The sequence below is a fragment of the Nanorana parkeri genome, unplaced genomic scaffold, assembly GCF_000935625.1.
Source record: "Nanorana parkeri isolate BGI_ZX_2015 unplaced genomic scaffold, ASM93562v1 scaffold2404, whole genome shotgun sequence".
Taxonomy (NCBI): Eukaryota; Metazoa; Chordata; class Amphibia; order Anura; family Dicroglossidae; genus Nanorana; species Nanorana parkeri.
This window is the reverse complement of record NW_017308672.1, coordinates 68470-83071: the sequence shown is the minus strand read 5'-3', so window position 1 is coordinate 83071 and position 14602 is coordinate 68470. Positions and strand designations below refer to the sequence as shown.

Here is a 14602-nt window from a genome sequence, read left to right as displayed (position 1 = left end):
GGGATTCAACCCCCTCCCCTGTCCGATCCTCCAGCGCTGACTGGCGGAACAAACAGGGGGAGGGGGCGGGTACAGCTGGCTCTGCCTCTGGATAGGCAGAGCCAGCTGTCATTCCCGCAGCTGGGTGGATTTAGACAGTGTAGTCGGATCCGTCCCGGCTGCAGTGTCTCAGTATACCGCGAGCTGTAGCTGAGCTTTGGGTCACGGGAGAACGCTAGTTTGTGTTCTCCCATGACCCTTAGGAGAACTATGGGGAAAAGCCCTGACCCCATAGTTCTCCTTTAATTCAGCATTCCGCAAGATCTCAGTGCTTCATCTAAACACATGACCAACATTTATCTAAATCCTACACAACAAAATGTAATTTCTTCATTGTGGTTTACTGCAGTGGCTTCCTTTTTTTCAAGCTTTTCGTTCCTTTATTTTTTACCTAGCGATTCTGCCAGCAACACATTTCCTGTCCTAGGATGACAATGTTCACTTATCCTAGTATATCAGGACAACAGAAACAGGATAGAACTACAGGACCCTGCCCCTCTCATTTCATAAACTAGAAGGGCATGATTATGTAGTCCTAGCTGAGAACAATGTAACTGCTAACAGTCAGCACAGGTACCCTGTTTCCCCAAAAATAAGACCCACCCGCGAAAATAAGACCTAGTACTATTTTGAGGAATTGCTAAAATATAAGACCTACCCCGAAAATAAGACCTAGTTGTGACCATTCCCAGGGCCGGTGGTGGCATAAGGGAGGACTTGAAGAGCTGCGGGAGAGAATCAGCGGTGCCAACGAAGCCAGCGCTAGAGGAAGCGAGGCGGCAGTGGAGGGAGCAGAGCCGCATAAGCCGATGCATCCTCTATAGCGCTGGCTCATGTCACAGGCGGAGTGATACCAAATGCACTCCGCCTGTGAGGAATCGATAGTGAAAGTGCGCTTCGCTCATTCTGGCCAGCGATTGGTTAGCAAATTGTTCTTGGAAAGGTACGGCACCCATGATTGCCCTGATCACCATATTTTTCTACATGAATAAGTGGGGATTGTTGTACATTTAAAAAAAAGAAAAAATAAGACCTAGCCCGATAATAAGACCTAGTGTGTTTTTTTGAGCCCAAAAAAATTTAAGACAGTGTCTTATTTTCGGGGAAACACGGTAGATAGCACAGGAAGTTATTGACTCACAACTTCTGGCAAGATTAAAAGGTACTTATTAAACAGATACTTTCAATGGTTTATATAGCAGCCCAAAAGGGACAAATTAAGAGAAGTTCATTATTGTGGGTTAAAATACCCCTTAAGGGAAATTGTGCTTTTCAAGTTTCCCTTTTCTTTACAAGAAGATACACAAGCTTTTAATTTCTGCACTATAGAGTTCATGCTTTTCAGTATGGCGGGATTTTGGAACTCCATGCAGATGAGCTCTATTAAAAAACTCTCCATATAAAAGGAGTGAAATGAATGAATGAATGATTTTTATTCCACTTCAGTTTAAATTATGGCTTTCTAGCACGTTCTCACAGTTTGGAGCTCACCTGTAAATATAAGCTCTTTTGAGGACAGCTTCCAGTCGATCATTGAATTCAAAGAATGTACCATACTGAAAAACAATGTCAAATGAAACAATTAGGCCCACACAAGTAATAACAGGGCACTTACAAAAGTACCAACCACTCACTGCAGTAAAACTGGCGTGAAACTAAAAATGTCACAAACAACAAAACAGTATTCATTTAGGCTTCATTTTATAAAAGTAAAGTGTAAAAGGAGGAAATTCAGTCAAAAAGGCAACATTTTCTTGAAGAAGTGGTCTTCATAGATTTTAACACTTTGTCATTTCCTATGAAGTGTGGGTTCCCTTCGTTTGCTGATATTGTGCAAAGCAGATATTCCTGTGCAACTACAGTACAGCAGCCTTAAAGATGCAGATAATATAAAATTACATTATTCGCCAGCCCTTGCTCATATTAACTACATACTCACATTCAGTAATTGATCACAGGATTTTATAATGACTTGTAGTATGAATCCCTTGGACAATATACAAGGGGAGGTCAATAAGTTCTTACCCTCACCATGATCTAGATGTGCTAGGGATCTGAAATTGTGCAGGTTTATAGCTGGATATCGTCGTAATATGCATGCCAATTTTTTTTTTGTAGGTCATGGTGAATTATAGTTAGAGCCAAGAGAAATGGAGTAGGTCTCATACCGGACAAAGTTGAATACTGAGTCGTGATTAGGTATTCAAAAAGGTGTGTTGCTGCTAGCTGACAATGCACCTGCACATCGCGTGATTGTGGCTATGAATCTCTGCCCCATCCACCTTACTCACTTGACCTGGCACCTTCGGACTTCTTCCTGTTTCCAAATCTGAAGAAACATTTACGGGGAAGACGTTTCCACAATGATGAGGCAGTCATTCCTGAAGTTGATAGCTGGTTTTCCTCCAAATCTGCATACTTCTACGCAGATGGTATTAAAGGTCTGTTTCACAGATGTGAAAAGTGTGTAACCATAGGAGGTGGATATGTAGAGAAGGAAGAGCCAGTGGACTAAATTTCAGATCCCTAGCACATCTGGATCATGGTGAGGATAAGAACAAATTGGCCTCCCCTCGTATATAACTGTTGCGTGCTCTGTTTGTGCTGTGATGTGTGCTTTTGTGTGATGGTGGTGGTTTTAATTTGTTTTCTTTTGCATCATTCCTATATGGTTTGTACTTTTAAATTTACATTATATATTTATTTTACTCAATGATACAAATAACATGTCGTGTTACACATGCTTTGTGATATTCCTATGTTTAAAAATGTCCACCTGTCACAGAGTGCGAGCCATCTGGCTGTTTAATTACAACAGCCGGATGGCAAGTAGTTAAGATTATTCGTGCTTTATCTGTCTCTGGTATTGTTTCCAACCCTCCCCATAGTTTAGTTTTCCTCTGTGTAGATAGCTCCACCCTTCTTCATTATGTTCCAGTCTGCATCTCATCCATATGTTCTTTGTTAAGGGGATCACAATATGATCTTTTGACCCATCCTATGTTCACTATTGTAAAGTTCTGCACAGTTTGGATTAAACTTCTTAATGATCTTTAAAGTGTCATCTGGATTGAGTCGCTGTCTGCCAACTCTAACGAGGTTGGAAGTTATTGCAATCACACAACAACTGTAAGTTACAGAGATCACACTTTCAATGCTTAGACTGGGGAGGCAGAACACTACCTTCGCTGTCTAGATAATGATCTTGGATATTATTAGGCTGATGTCTTATGTCTTTATCTTTAAGAGAGAATGTGAAGAATCTTTGGAGGCACACATATGCATAGGTATACCTACCATCTGCTGTTAGGAAGGCCCATGCAGTCCCCCTGAAGTATGTTGTGAAGGGAGAGCTTTGTGCAATCCACAGACAGTGGAAAAGCAGGGGTGATTCTCTGGAAGGGGTGGCCAGAGTAGCTAAATAAGATACTGGCATTCACTCCTGTTATCTAAACTAGAACATTAGGCTTGCCAAACCTAGGTGACTGGAGAATTGAAAATCTATGTTGTATCTTGATTTCAGGTTCCAAGATCAGAATTTGGTTTATACATCATGACTCTAGCAAGATTCCCCCTATCTTTGTAGTGATGATGCTTTTAAGCGAAATCCCTCAGGAATGCCTCTAGTACTTTTTATTAAATCCATTCCATAAAGAAACCATTATTTTTCTACCTGTCTCTGTATAGGTGTACCTAACAAAGTGGTCAATGAATGTATATACTGGGCTTACTAACCCATCCCAATGCAGAAGGAGGTGAGGGAGAGCATCTCACCTGAACCCCTATTTGCCTATGGGTCCCATGGCAGGGTAATGGGCTCAACTGGCTGCTACAGACATAGTTCTGCTACTCATGCCTAACTGTTTTCACATTTATGAGCTTATTTAGTGAGTGCAAAGACCTGTAGTTGCACACAGTAACCGAAAAGATATTCATTCAATCTGCTTTTTTTTTGTTTTTGAGCACAGATGGGTTACAACTTCTGTCAGGCTTTTTACAATTGCTGTTTGTGTCTTTCTGTCCCAGTATCCCCATTCCCCCTATTTCTTACAATACATTCCTTACAATACATCTTCTCCTTATACATGTTTTTTGCATTTCATAACTATGTAATTGTATAGCCATGAAAACAAAAACTTACACTGACCCTCATCAAACTCAGTGTAGCAATAAATAAAATATCCAAGTCTGTAAATCATTTGAATGTGAATGATTCAGTGGATAACAACTGAAGGCAATTTGTCAAACCCAGAAGACCCTGCCCAAGGTCATTTATTACGAGTCACAGGTCTCCCTCGCCATCTACTGTAACTGAGCGCATCACTGAGACAATTCCATCTACCTGATACCGATGTAACCTGTCATATCTTATTATTCAAGAGCATTTTGCTTAATAGGGTTTTAAGCACCAATGAACATGACTTATCGGCTTTGATCATTACCAAATGCTTTGCCTAGATATTGCGACGAGCATTTACTTTAGCATGCAACACTACGCTCCTTAATTATTTGCATGGTTACATATTGAGTTAAAAGGTCAGTTGATATGGGCAGTTTTTCAATAACTGTATATGACTGAGGCACTTAAAGGAGAACTTCAGTCTGATATAATTCTTGTCTTGTTGACTGTCTGAGGCAGAAGTACCTGTACATTCAAGGTTGCAATTTACAAATTATTTGTTCACACCTGAGAGGACAGATTAGGCTGCTCTACCTTGCTACAGTGAATGATATGCCCCCCTACATATGCCACACATTGCATTTCCTGCAAATTTTTCCTTGGTAAGGAGTCTGACCCAGTACAATGACATTGCCCTTCCAGTGGTTAGTTTCTAATGCTGGCTCTAGAGGGAGTAACATCTGTACAGGACCGCTTGTGTACAATGGTTAGTTTGCTGTTTGAAACACACAGACTGAGGATGCTGTGTTAGGTTTCAAGCCATGTTACAGCTTAAAAATGTCAGGAACATCATCTGCTCCTGCAAAGTATAAGCATATGGCTAAGTAGCATGTTAGGGGGGCTTACATTGTTTGGCTCAATTTTTCCCACTGCAGTAGGGATGAGGTTCTGATTTGGGTCTAGCATTGGTTTGAGGTAAACCCCGCCTGTTCATGGTTCAGGAATTCACTCACTTTAATTCTTTGTATTGATAATGTACTGCATAGTAAAAAATAATATTAGGTAGGAATGCACCGATACCATTTTATTGGTATTGAGTACGAGTACAGATATTTATATTTCTGTTCTCGCCAATACTGAGTACCGATACCGGGGAAGCTGACTCCATTCTGTTTGGTTGGCTCGATGCTGATTGGCCGGGATGCCGGCTTCCCAGCCAATCTGCATCAAGGCTGGCCAAACAGATCTGACAATATGGTGACACAACCCCCACCCTGCAGGCACCTCATTTCCCTAACATGGATCCTTAGCAGCAGTCATTACTGTACCAGTCCTTTGGCCAGCTGGGCAGATGCCGCTCTCCAAGATCTCCGGGATCTGCCCAAGTCTCCTGTGTGCAGAGCGCCAACGTGATTGGCCCTCAGCCAGCTAATGCGCATGCACAGACTGCCCAGCGCTCTCATTCAGAAATCCTGTGCATGCGCAGTAGCAGGCTGAGGGCTGATCATGTGGGCGATGTGCACACAGGAGACGTGGGCAGATCCCGGAGAGCTTGGAGTGCGGTGTCTGCCCAGCTGGCCAAGGGACTGGTATGGCAATGACTGCTGCTAAGGATCTATGTGAGGGGAATGATTTGTCTGCAGCGCGGGGGTCGTGTCGCCATATATTCAGATTTGTTTGGCTGGCCAATCAGCATCGAGCCAGCCAAACAGCATGGAGCCAGCTTCCCGGCTCCATGTTCCCTCGTGGCACTGCCAGTCAGAGGATATCTCCCTCTGACCAGAAGTTCCAGTATCGGGAAAGGTATCAGAGCATTTGGGCGAGTACGAGTACTCGCCCATATACTCGGTATCCGCACAGATAACGGTACTAGTATACAAACACCGATACTAGTATTGGTATCGGTGCATTCCAAATACTAGGCATATACTGGTTAGGCCTAGTCTCACAGATTAAAACTGTCTTGCTGCTAGCGAAATTCATACTGCTGTATCCTATGCAGTATCTTAACTCTTTAATTGTATCAAGCGGGGAAAAAAGAAAACTCTAATTCTGTCTTTTTTAACAGAGTACCTCCATAATATTCTGTTATCACGGTTGTGCTATATAATAAAAAATGCATGAGAAGAAATTCCCCTAGGAAAGCACTGATAACCGTGAACATTTTTTTAATATAAAAAATTATTTATTTCTGTAAATACCTTATGCACATACAATAAATAACACAACAATAATTAAATAAATAAATATATATCAAAAAGCAATGTAAAAGCCTGCGGACCTTTTTTTAGTAAGTATATATACAGGTGAAACTCGAATAATTAGAATATCGTTCAAAGTTAATTTATTTCACTAATGCAACTTAAAAGGTGAAACTAATATATGAGATGGACTCATTACATGCAAAGCAAGATAATTCAAGCCGTGATGATTATGGCTTACATCAAGAAAACCCCAAGAACCCCAAATCCACAACCTCAAAAAAGTCGATTATTACATGCAATCAATAAAACAAGGATTGTACATAGAACAATATCGGACCTCTGAAAAGTACAAGCATGCATATGTACTCAGTACTTGGTTTGGACCCCTTTTGCAGCACTTACTGCAATTACTTTTGCACAACATTCTAATTATTCGAGTTTCACCTGTACATATATACATGCTAAAAAAGGTCTGCAGGCTTTTACATTGCTTTTTGTTATATATTTATGTATTTAATTGTTGTGTTATTTATTGTTGTTGAATTAGGTATTTATAATAATATATTTCTGTAAATACCAAATTCACCAACAATAAATAACACTATAATTAAATAAATAAATATATATCAAAAAAGCAATGTAAAAGCCTGCAGACTTTTTTAGCATGTATATACTTTGGACATTTTCACTTTGTTGCCAGCGGTTTAGACATTAATGGCTGTGTGTTGAGTTATTGTGAGGGGACAGCAAATGTACAATGATATAAAAGCTGTACACTCACTACTTTACATTGTAGCAAAGTGTCATTTATTCTGTGTCGTCACATGAAATTATATAATAAAATATTTACAAAAATGTGAGGGGTGTACTCACTTCTGTGAGATACTGTATATTAATAGAGCAAGTTTAATCCCAAAGTTAGATAATGTTTAAAAAGTAACAATGCAAAATTCATTCCTGGTGACATTGGTGATCAAGACAATTAGAGAGAGTGACTCTCCTTTCAGGGAACACAGACAGCAATAGAAATAATGACTGTGGTTCTAACCAATCGCCACTCTATCCAAATCTAAAAAAAATGTTGGGCCTTTAGTTATACGTTAAGTAAAAATAGCAATTACACAAGATTTCTTTCCTCAAAAATCATTTAGTAAGACATGTCTAGTGGTTCTAACAGAAATGAGAAGACCAGACCTAAGCTTAAAATAAATTTGTATACTGTACAGGTTTACTAATATCTTAGCTGCACTACATTTCCCACTGCTACCCTGCCAGAACCAACCTAAACATGCTTTGCAAAGTCTGACTTACTCACAGTTGAAATTAGATAGCCCTAAGCAGCACTTTCTGCTTGCCCCCATGTAACAGATTGGGTCTAGTGATTGGCTTTGTAGGAGGCATGAACTCTGATTTATGGAAGGCTGGGGAAGGGGGGGGCGGGGGATGTTGTGAATGTTGTGTTATTTTGTTGGATATTAGAAGGGACCCCAGCAGCTGTACAAGGATCTTTATAGTGCCTGCAACAAAGAATGCTACTCAATTTAGTACATCTGTACAGCAAGAAACCGATTGAATTACTATTAAAATGACTACAGGCAGAAAGTGCAATCACATATAAGTGCCCGCACATATTTGCAGCAGCCTCCAAAAATTCTGCAGGTATTTCCAAATACCTGGAGCTTGGAGTGTTGGAGCTTGTAGCTACCACCTGCTCCTATACAGGCCACTTGGCCCATCACTTTGATGAGATGCTGCTGGCCTGTGGGAATATGCGGGAGGCAAGAAGGGGCTGAAAAGCTTCAGCACTATAAGGCAGTGTTGGATCTTTGAATGCTCAGTATTTGACCATGACTGCAGGTTTTTGGAGGCAGCAGTTGTTTTTCTTTTTATTTCACCTGACAGGTTTTGTAAATAAAAGTCATACATGACCACACACAGCATTATTGGATTATAAATCCACTGGACGAATAGAAAGTGTTTTGCTTTCAGTAACCCGTTTCCAGTTCTCATTTTGCAACGCAACCCTAGAAAACATCTGGCCAGTGGCTCTGGACAAGTTAGGCACTTTTCTTTAAATCTATTTCTGTTCATTCACTCCTTTATTTTGTACTACCAAAGCATAAATAGAAGAGTAATGATATTCTGAATGCTGAGTATGTGTTACCTTTAATATTCGGTTCATTCTCAGCACTGGTTTGAATCCAAACACGACGTACAGAAGATCAAATGGCACCACAGATGCTGCGTCAAGCTGTGGAACAACACCACGCTGTTTAGTGTTCCAATTAAACGAAACAGATGACATTATGTTTATGTACTTCTGATGTTCACACCAGGAATCGGAGTAGTTTAACCTATGTCAGTCTACATTAGGTTCAAATGTATGTCTGCATGGCCCTAGAAGCTCTCAAACAACGCCATCATTTTAATAATTAAAATACATCCATTAAGTCAAACCTATTTATCCTTTAATCACTTAACAGCAGTCAGAACAATGAAATAATTGCTAATTGTTTGCTATGGGTTTTTCCATTAAACTGTGTTCTACTGTACTGCAATAACTGTAGAGAGTACTTGAATCCCATAGTTAAATAGAGCAGAAAGCAGAAACACAGGAAGCCCTGTGCCATAAGGTAAAGCTTATGCTAAAGCTCCATTTTGGAGCTTTACTTCTCTACAGTACATCCCTTTTCCCTTTACATAAACCCTGAACCTCTCTAGTCCACAATGTAACCCCCCAGTTAATAAGTACCCATGCAAATACTGCTCTGCTTGCCCACCCAAACCTACATCCTAAAACATTCTTTGGCTTTAAGTTTTGGTTTTCCATCTTCAGCCATTAGTTTTTGTCTTCAAAAGTATTGCACTGGCACCTTTGTCCTCTACAATATGGTGGTGAACTCTAAAGATTCCACTTATAGCTGCCATATCGTGAATGAAGTGTTCATGTCTGTACATGGCAATATCATGGCTGGGAATGCTTGCAATGGAATAATTGAACAGCATACATCCTTGTGGAATTCATCTTTGCCACATAGCTACAGTTGGTGTAACAATTAAGCTAAGGGACAGCAGAAGATGGCAAAGAATGGTGAGAAACCAAAAATTACAGCTATGGTATGTTTCAGTGCAGCGTAGCATAGTGGAGGTGAGACTGTAAGCAGGCAAAATGGGAAACCAGTGAGGTACATTGTCGGCTTGAGGGATTATGATTTAAGCAGGGCATGGCGTACTTCAGGCTGAATGAAGTTTAGCTCCAGAAGAGGGCGTAAAAGGGAATGTTATCGGTAGAAACTTTGAAACAAAATCATGTGCTTCCTGCATTTATGTTATATATTAACCATTAACTAATGTTTTGGCTTATATTTCAGCTTGTATACACAGTTTGTACATGTTTTTGTAAATAGTGGGGCCCCAACATATATGAAATAATAGTAAATGCATAATAGTAAATGCAGGGATATTGCTAGACCCTGGCACCCAAGGCACAAAAGCTCACATCCCTCGTCTTCTACTATGTACCCCAAGTTTGCGTTGCAAAAATTGTTGCCATCATACTGAGTATTATCCTATAGACAAACATATCTCGTACTTTCACTTACTTCTTCATACCTCTTACCTCCACTAGGAACTGCATTTTCCCCTTACAATTAATTAGAATTATATTATACAGAATATTTAGGGAGTTGGAAAATCTGGCATTTTAATGAACTACCAGGTCTCTATATTAGTACTTCACAATGCATAATGCAAATGTTTTTTTTTTTTAGTAAAAAGATTAATGCCCACTGATTCATTATATTATAGATTGTATGCACATTATGCTTTTGGAGAATCATTTCGCTTAGTCAGTTCTTAATTCATTATGATTTTTCAAAACCCTATCATGACCAGGGGCAATTGAAACCTGGATACTCGTGCCAAATTAATTTTTAAGTATGCATTGGTTAACCACATAATAACCCTGTGACTATTTTAGCTACCAAAATAATTTTGACATGTAATGCCGTTAATTGTAAAGAGTTCTAATAATTAGCCAGCTCATATTTTTATTATAAGCTGACAAACACAAAATGTGAAAAATTAAGTTTTCCTTATTGTAATGTAATGCATTTTAGAAAATTAATAATATTACCAATATTTTCAATAGATGATTTTCTCTATTTGTCCCAAGTACAGGAACACCCAATATGTGTAGGTAATGATACATATGTCAGCACTGTATGGTCGATAAACAAGTGCGTATATAAAGGTTTCTAGATGGTAGACATTTTCTAGTGCAATAGATGTAATTCACTGACTGGCCTAGGATAACTTTAACGTACAGGAGGCATGTCACTGTGTCACTGTGTGACAAATTAACAATTAGTTATAGGCTAACAATTCTGTGCCCTTGCGAAACGGCAAAAAATGAAGTTCCCCAAAATTGGAAATAGAAGAAGCAATAAAAACTGTTAAGTCCATCAATGTATGTGTAATTGGGGTTTATGCACATGTGCATATGTGTGTGTGTTTGTATGTATAATTTTATGCACTACATGTTTTTTGTATTTTTTTACAGTTTTTTTCTATCTGCTACTGTCAAAAGGGGGCTGATAAGTCTTCTATGGGATAGTAGTGACAGGTGCTTTATATTGAGATATCTACCCTACTTCTAGTACAATCAGATTTAAAGGACCGAGAGCCCTGATCTGCTTGTACATCCGACCTTTGAAAAAGAAAGTACTTAGAGCTAAGTACTTCTGGGTTCATTCTCACCAAAGGGAGGTTGTAAGCAAATGTTTCTGGTCTCCTCTACACTCAACCATTCTAAATCCCTCACAGTGGCCCCAGGCTTACAGAGGAGCAAGGTGAGGGATGGAAGAGGCTTCCACAGCCACAGTGCCACCAGCCCATGCAGCTGCATGGTAGCCCATTATCTACGCTTCACCCAGTGGCACATTTACTTTTAGTAGTGATTAGGCAGCTATATAGCCACCCTGATAGCTTCTACACTTACATAGAGCACGGATATGATTAAAATAAAACAAACCCATGGCACCAAAAGCTACCTCTGTGGCAGTGCAAGAGTTAGTTATGCCCATGACATTAGATCAGTGACCACACGGTAGTACATGTCAGTCTAGGGTCCTGTGGATGTCCCAAGTCTTTCAGGACCCAAGTGATTCCTTTAAATATGTGTTTCCAATAATAATTTGTTGTGTGCCTACATAGCAGTTAAATTAGCAGCTTTTTTTTTAATACAAACATTTTTAACAACATATTGACATTCGTTACCTTGAACTTTGTGGATTCCCAATAATGTTTACTTGTTTGTTTTCTCTCTGCCTAGAAATAAAAGTAAGTTATTATCAGGCCACTGCACTTTACATACAGTATATAAGCACATGACATTTTCACAGCAAATAAAGTCAGTCTGTAAAATAATGAATCATAGTGCAATTACTTGGAGACAGAAAATGTAGCATGACACATCCACTCCCATGATATCAGCCTTTATTACTGATTGCTTTTGACATTCGTTTAAGCTCAGCCACACATCCAGCCTTATTCAATAAGGGGTTGTAATGCATTAAACTGGTTTACACAGAACAGAATTTCTTAAATGTAAGGCACCATCTGTATACAACTTGTGTGCTTAATACATTTCAGTGTACAATAGTGATACCCACCTAGCCATTCTGCCACAGCTATGGACACTTGCTAGCAAAGGTGAACACTTGGAACAAGGAGCTCACAATCTAAGGTCCTTATCTCACATGCATATATATAGTTGAAGTGTAGGAGGAAATCTGAGTACCCAGACAGATGATGGAAAGTTCACATTTTCTAAAGCTGGTATTCATATAATGGAGTGTCATGTGGGCAGCCATCCCTGAGTTTCTTCCCTGACATCCTTCCTATACCTCATATTCTTAGAGTTCAGTATGGATATCCTTTAAAGGTAATTCCTACTACTGAGACCTGTGCAATTCTAAATCAATTTCTGAACCAATAACACGGTAGCATACCAATCGCTTGCAAAGCACACACACACTACAACTAATTCCTAAAAAGTGTACTTCTCTCTATATTTCTCCCTCTATATATATTTATCTTATCATAAATATATAGTTCTATGAATTATGATTGCCAGGTGTTAATAATGTCTAAAGAAATAATCAGGTAACCAGACAGTACCGGGTCTACGTAAAGTTTCGTACCCCACAGCAGGTACCCGATAATCAGGGACCAATGTTATCCTTTGTTGGAGATCCCTTTGGACCTTTGACATTTGCAGGCTTGTTGAAGAAACAGAGTAAGAAATAAACCCTAAAATCAAAGTCCCATATTTTATAGCAACCATTGTGAGTAAACTTTACTTTAGTGAGACCAGAACAAGATGAATTCTAATTGGTTTCTATGGGGTAACATTAATCTAAATAAGCTCATCGGACTTATAAAAATTGACTAAAAAAAGTGCCCATAACAACAGTAAGGTGACAATTGTGATTCTTGCAATGCAGGGAAAAAATAACTTCTGGAATCAGAATCAGCCTTGTTGCTACAGAAGCTGACACTACTTTCCTCCAAATTATATAGATCTTGTGCTTCCACACATTCAGTATTTTTTTGTTTATGTTATTCAGTAAACAATACAATTGCCTCTTTATTGATACTTACCACTATGTCACCTCCTTTTATATATTGTAGACGTGGCTGAAATGCAAGGATATCCAGAAGGTAACAAACATCACATGTGTAATCAACTAGCATCCAGTAGAATAGGTTGTCAGAAGTTTGAAGAGGAAATACAATTCGCAGTGGAATGAACCAGCAGTTCCAGTTGAAGGAAATTGAAACAATGAGCAGCCAAAAGAGATAGTAGGGATCTAAAGCAAAGAAGATATTTAAATGTAGTACACAGGTTACTAGTAAGGGATAACTTCACCCAGAAGAGCTCTGCCACTCACCTCCTGAGGAGTAAAATGTTGAGCTCCCAGTCAAATGTTGAGCATTTGCAAAACATGTATTTGTTTGCCTTTGCCCATTTAGAGCAAATTAACATGTTTGCTTTAATGGCTCTCTGCCCACATACTGGCTCTGCCTTTGCTTCTAGACTGCTCTGTTCAATGACTAGGAGTAAGAAAACACAGCCCTGTGTAAGCTCTAAGTTGGTCTAATAAAGACCTACACAGTGCTGATGATTGTCCCTCACCCACATGTGTCAGTGATGGGCCAGTCACCAAGTGCCAGTGCTATGATCACCACTCTGTAAGTCCTCTTTAATCCCCACTAAGACAATGATTAACTTTGCCTTGAACTGGTCTTCTTGATATTATATCACATAGCACATTTTGAAACATCCTTTTAAGCAAAGGGTCAATTGTGTGGCCTGTCAACACCAGTGTACCTGTATAGCTATCAATGGAGTCTGGCATCTTGAACTTGATTTTTTTCAACGGTCGCTTCTTGAACTTGCAGCAGAGCATGTCACAATAATGTTGCTCTTCTGTTTCTGGTTCGGGTTTCATATACATAAGACAGATCTTTTATAATGGATCTTGCTCAGAGAAATATCAAAGTCATTTTTAAGGAGCGTGTAATAGCAGTGATCACTAACAGTCTCATGTAATGTGTCTGCAGTCTTTGACCATCTTCTGAAGCATGTTCCCAGTCTCTATCAATTCCTATAGCATGTTTGTAGTCTCTGACCATCTCCTGCAGCATAACTTCTGTCTTTGACTACCTCATGTAGTATGCACTTAGGCTTTTTGACCATCTCCTGTTGCATATCTGCAGTTTCTGAAAGCTTTTTTTGTAGCATTACATTTACTGAATATTATTTATGACACTTTGGTGATGTCATGGGCCACACTTGAGGCCCCCTATATGAAGTAAATTGCTCACCAGTGGGTTAGGTGAATGAATGTTTTTAAACTCAAACTGTATCTAAAACCAAAGCCTTATTTTATTTTTGGATAGAGCAGCAATGAGTTCAAACCTGCCAGGTTTTTACTTATGTTTATTTACCCACTGGAAAAATTCACCCTATTTGTCCTGGTGACTAGTGTCACTGGAACAGAAAATTCAAATTTTGAGTTGTCACCAGAACAGGAATAGAGGGGACGTTTTCCAAATAGGTCGCCTGTTTAGGTGACAATTGTCTAAGAGAGGATTTCCCTCACTTTGCAGAGATTTTTGATGCACAGCAGTGGCGTAACCAGAGTTATGGGCGCCCGGGGCAGAACATTTTTTT

The 14602-nt window shown here is 39.4% G+C and overlaps 1 protein-coding gene across 1 annotated transcript in view; it reads right to left on the bottom strand.

The window, feature by feature from the left end:
• CNGB3 (cyclic nucleotide gated channel beta 3) overlaps nucleotides 1–14602 on the bottom strand; it is a gene marked incomplete at its 3' end in the record, with an annotated part of 97189 nt that overhangs the window by 66410 nt on the left and 16177 nt on the right. Inside the window, exons 5-9 of the mRNA XM_018573503.1 lie at nucleotides 13757–13855; nucleotides 13023–13235; nucleotides 11641–11687; nucleotides 8528–8614; nucleotides 1531–1595 (exon numbers count right to left, since the gene is read on the bottom strand). Coding sequence (XP_018429005.1) covers nucleotides 1531–1595; nucleotides 8528–8614; nucleotides 11641–11687; nucleotides 13023–13235; nucleotides 13757–13855 — 511 coding nt within the window. The remainder of the gene's footprint in view (nucleotides 1–1530; nucleotides 1596–8527; nucleotides 8615–11640; nucleotides 11688–13022; nucleotides 13236–13756; nucleotides 13856–14602) is intronic.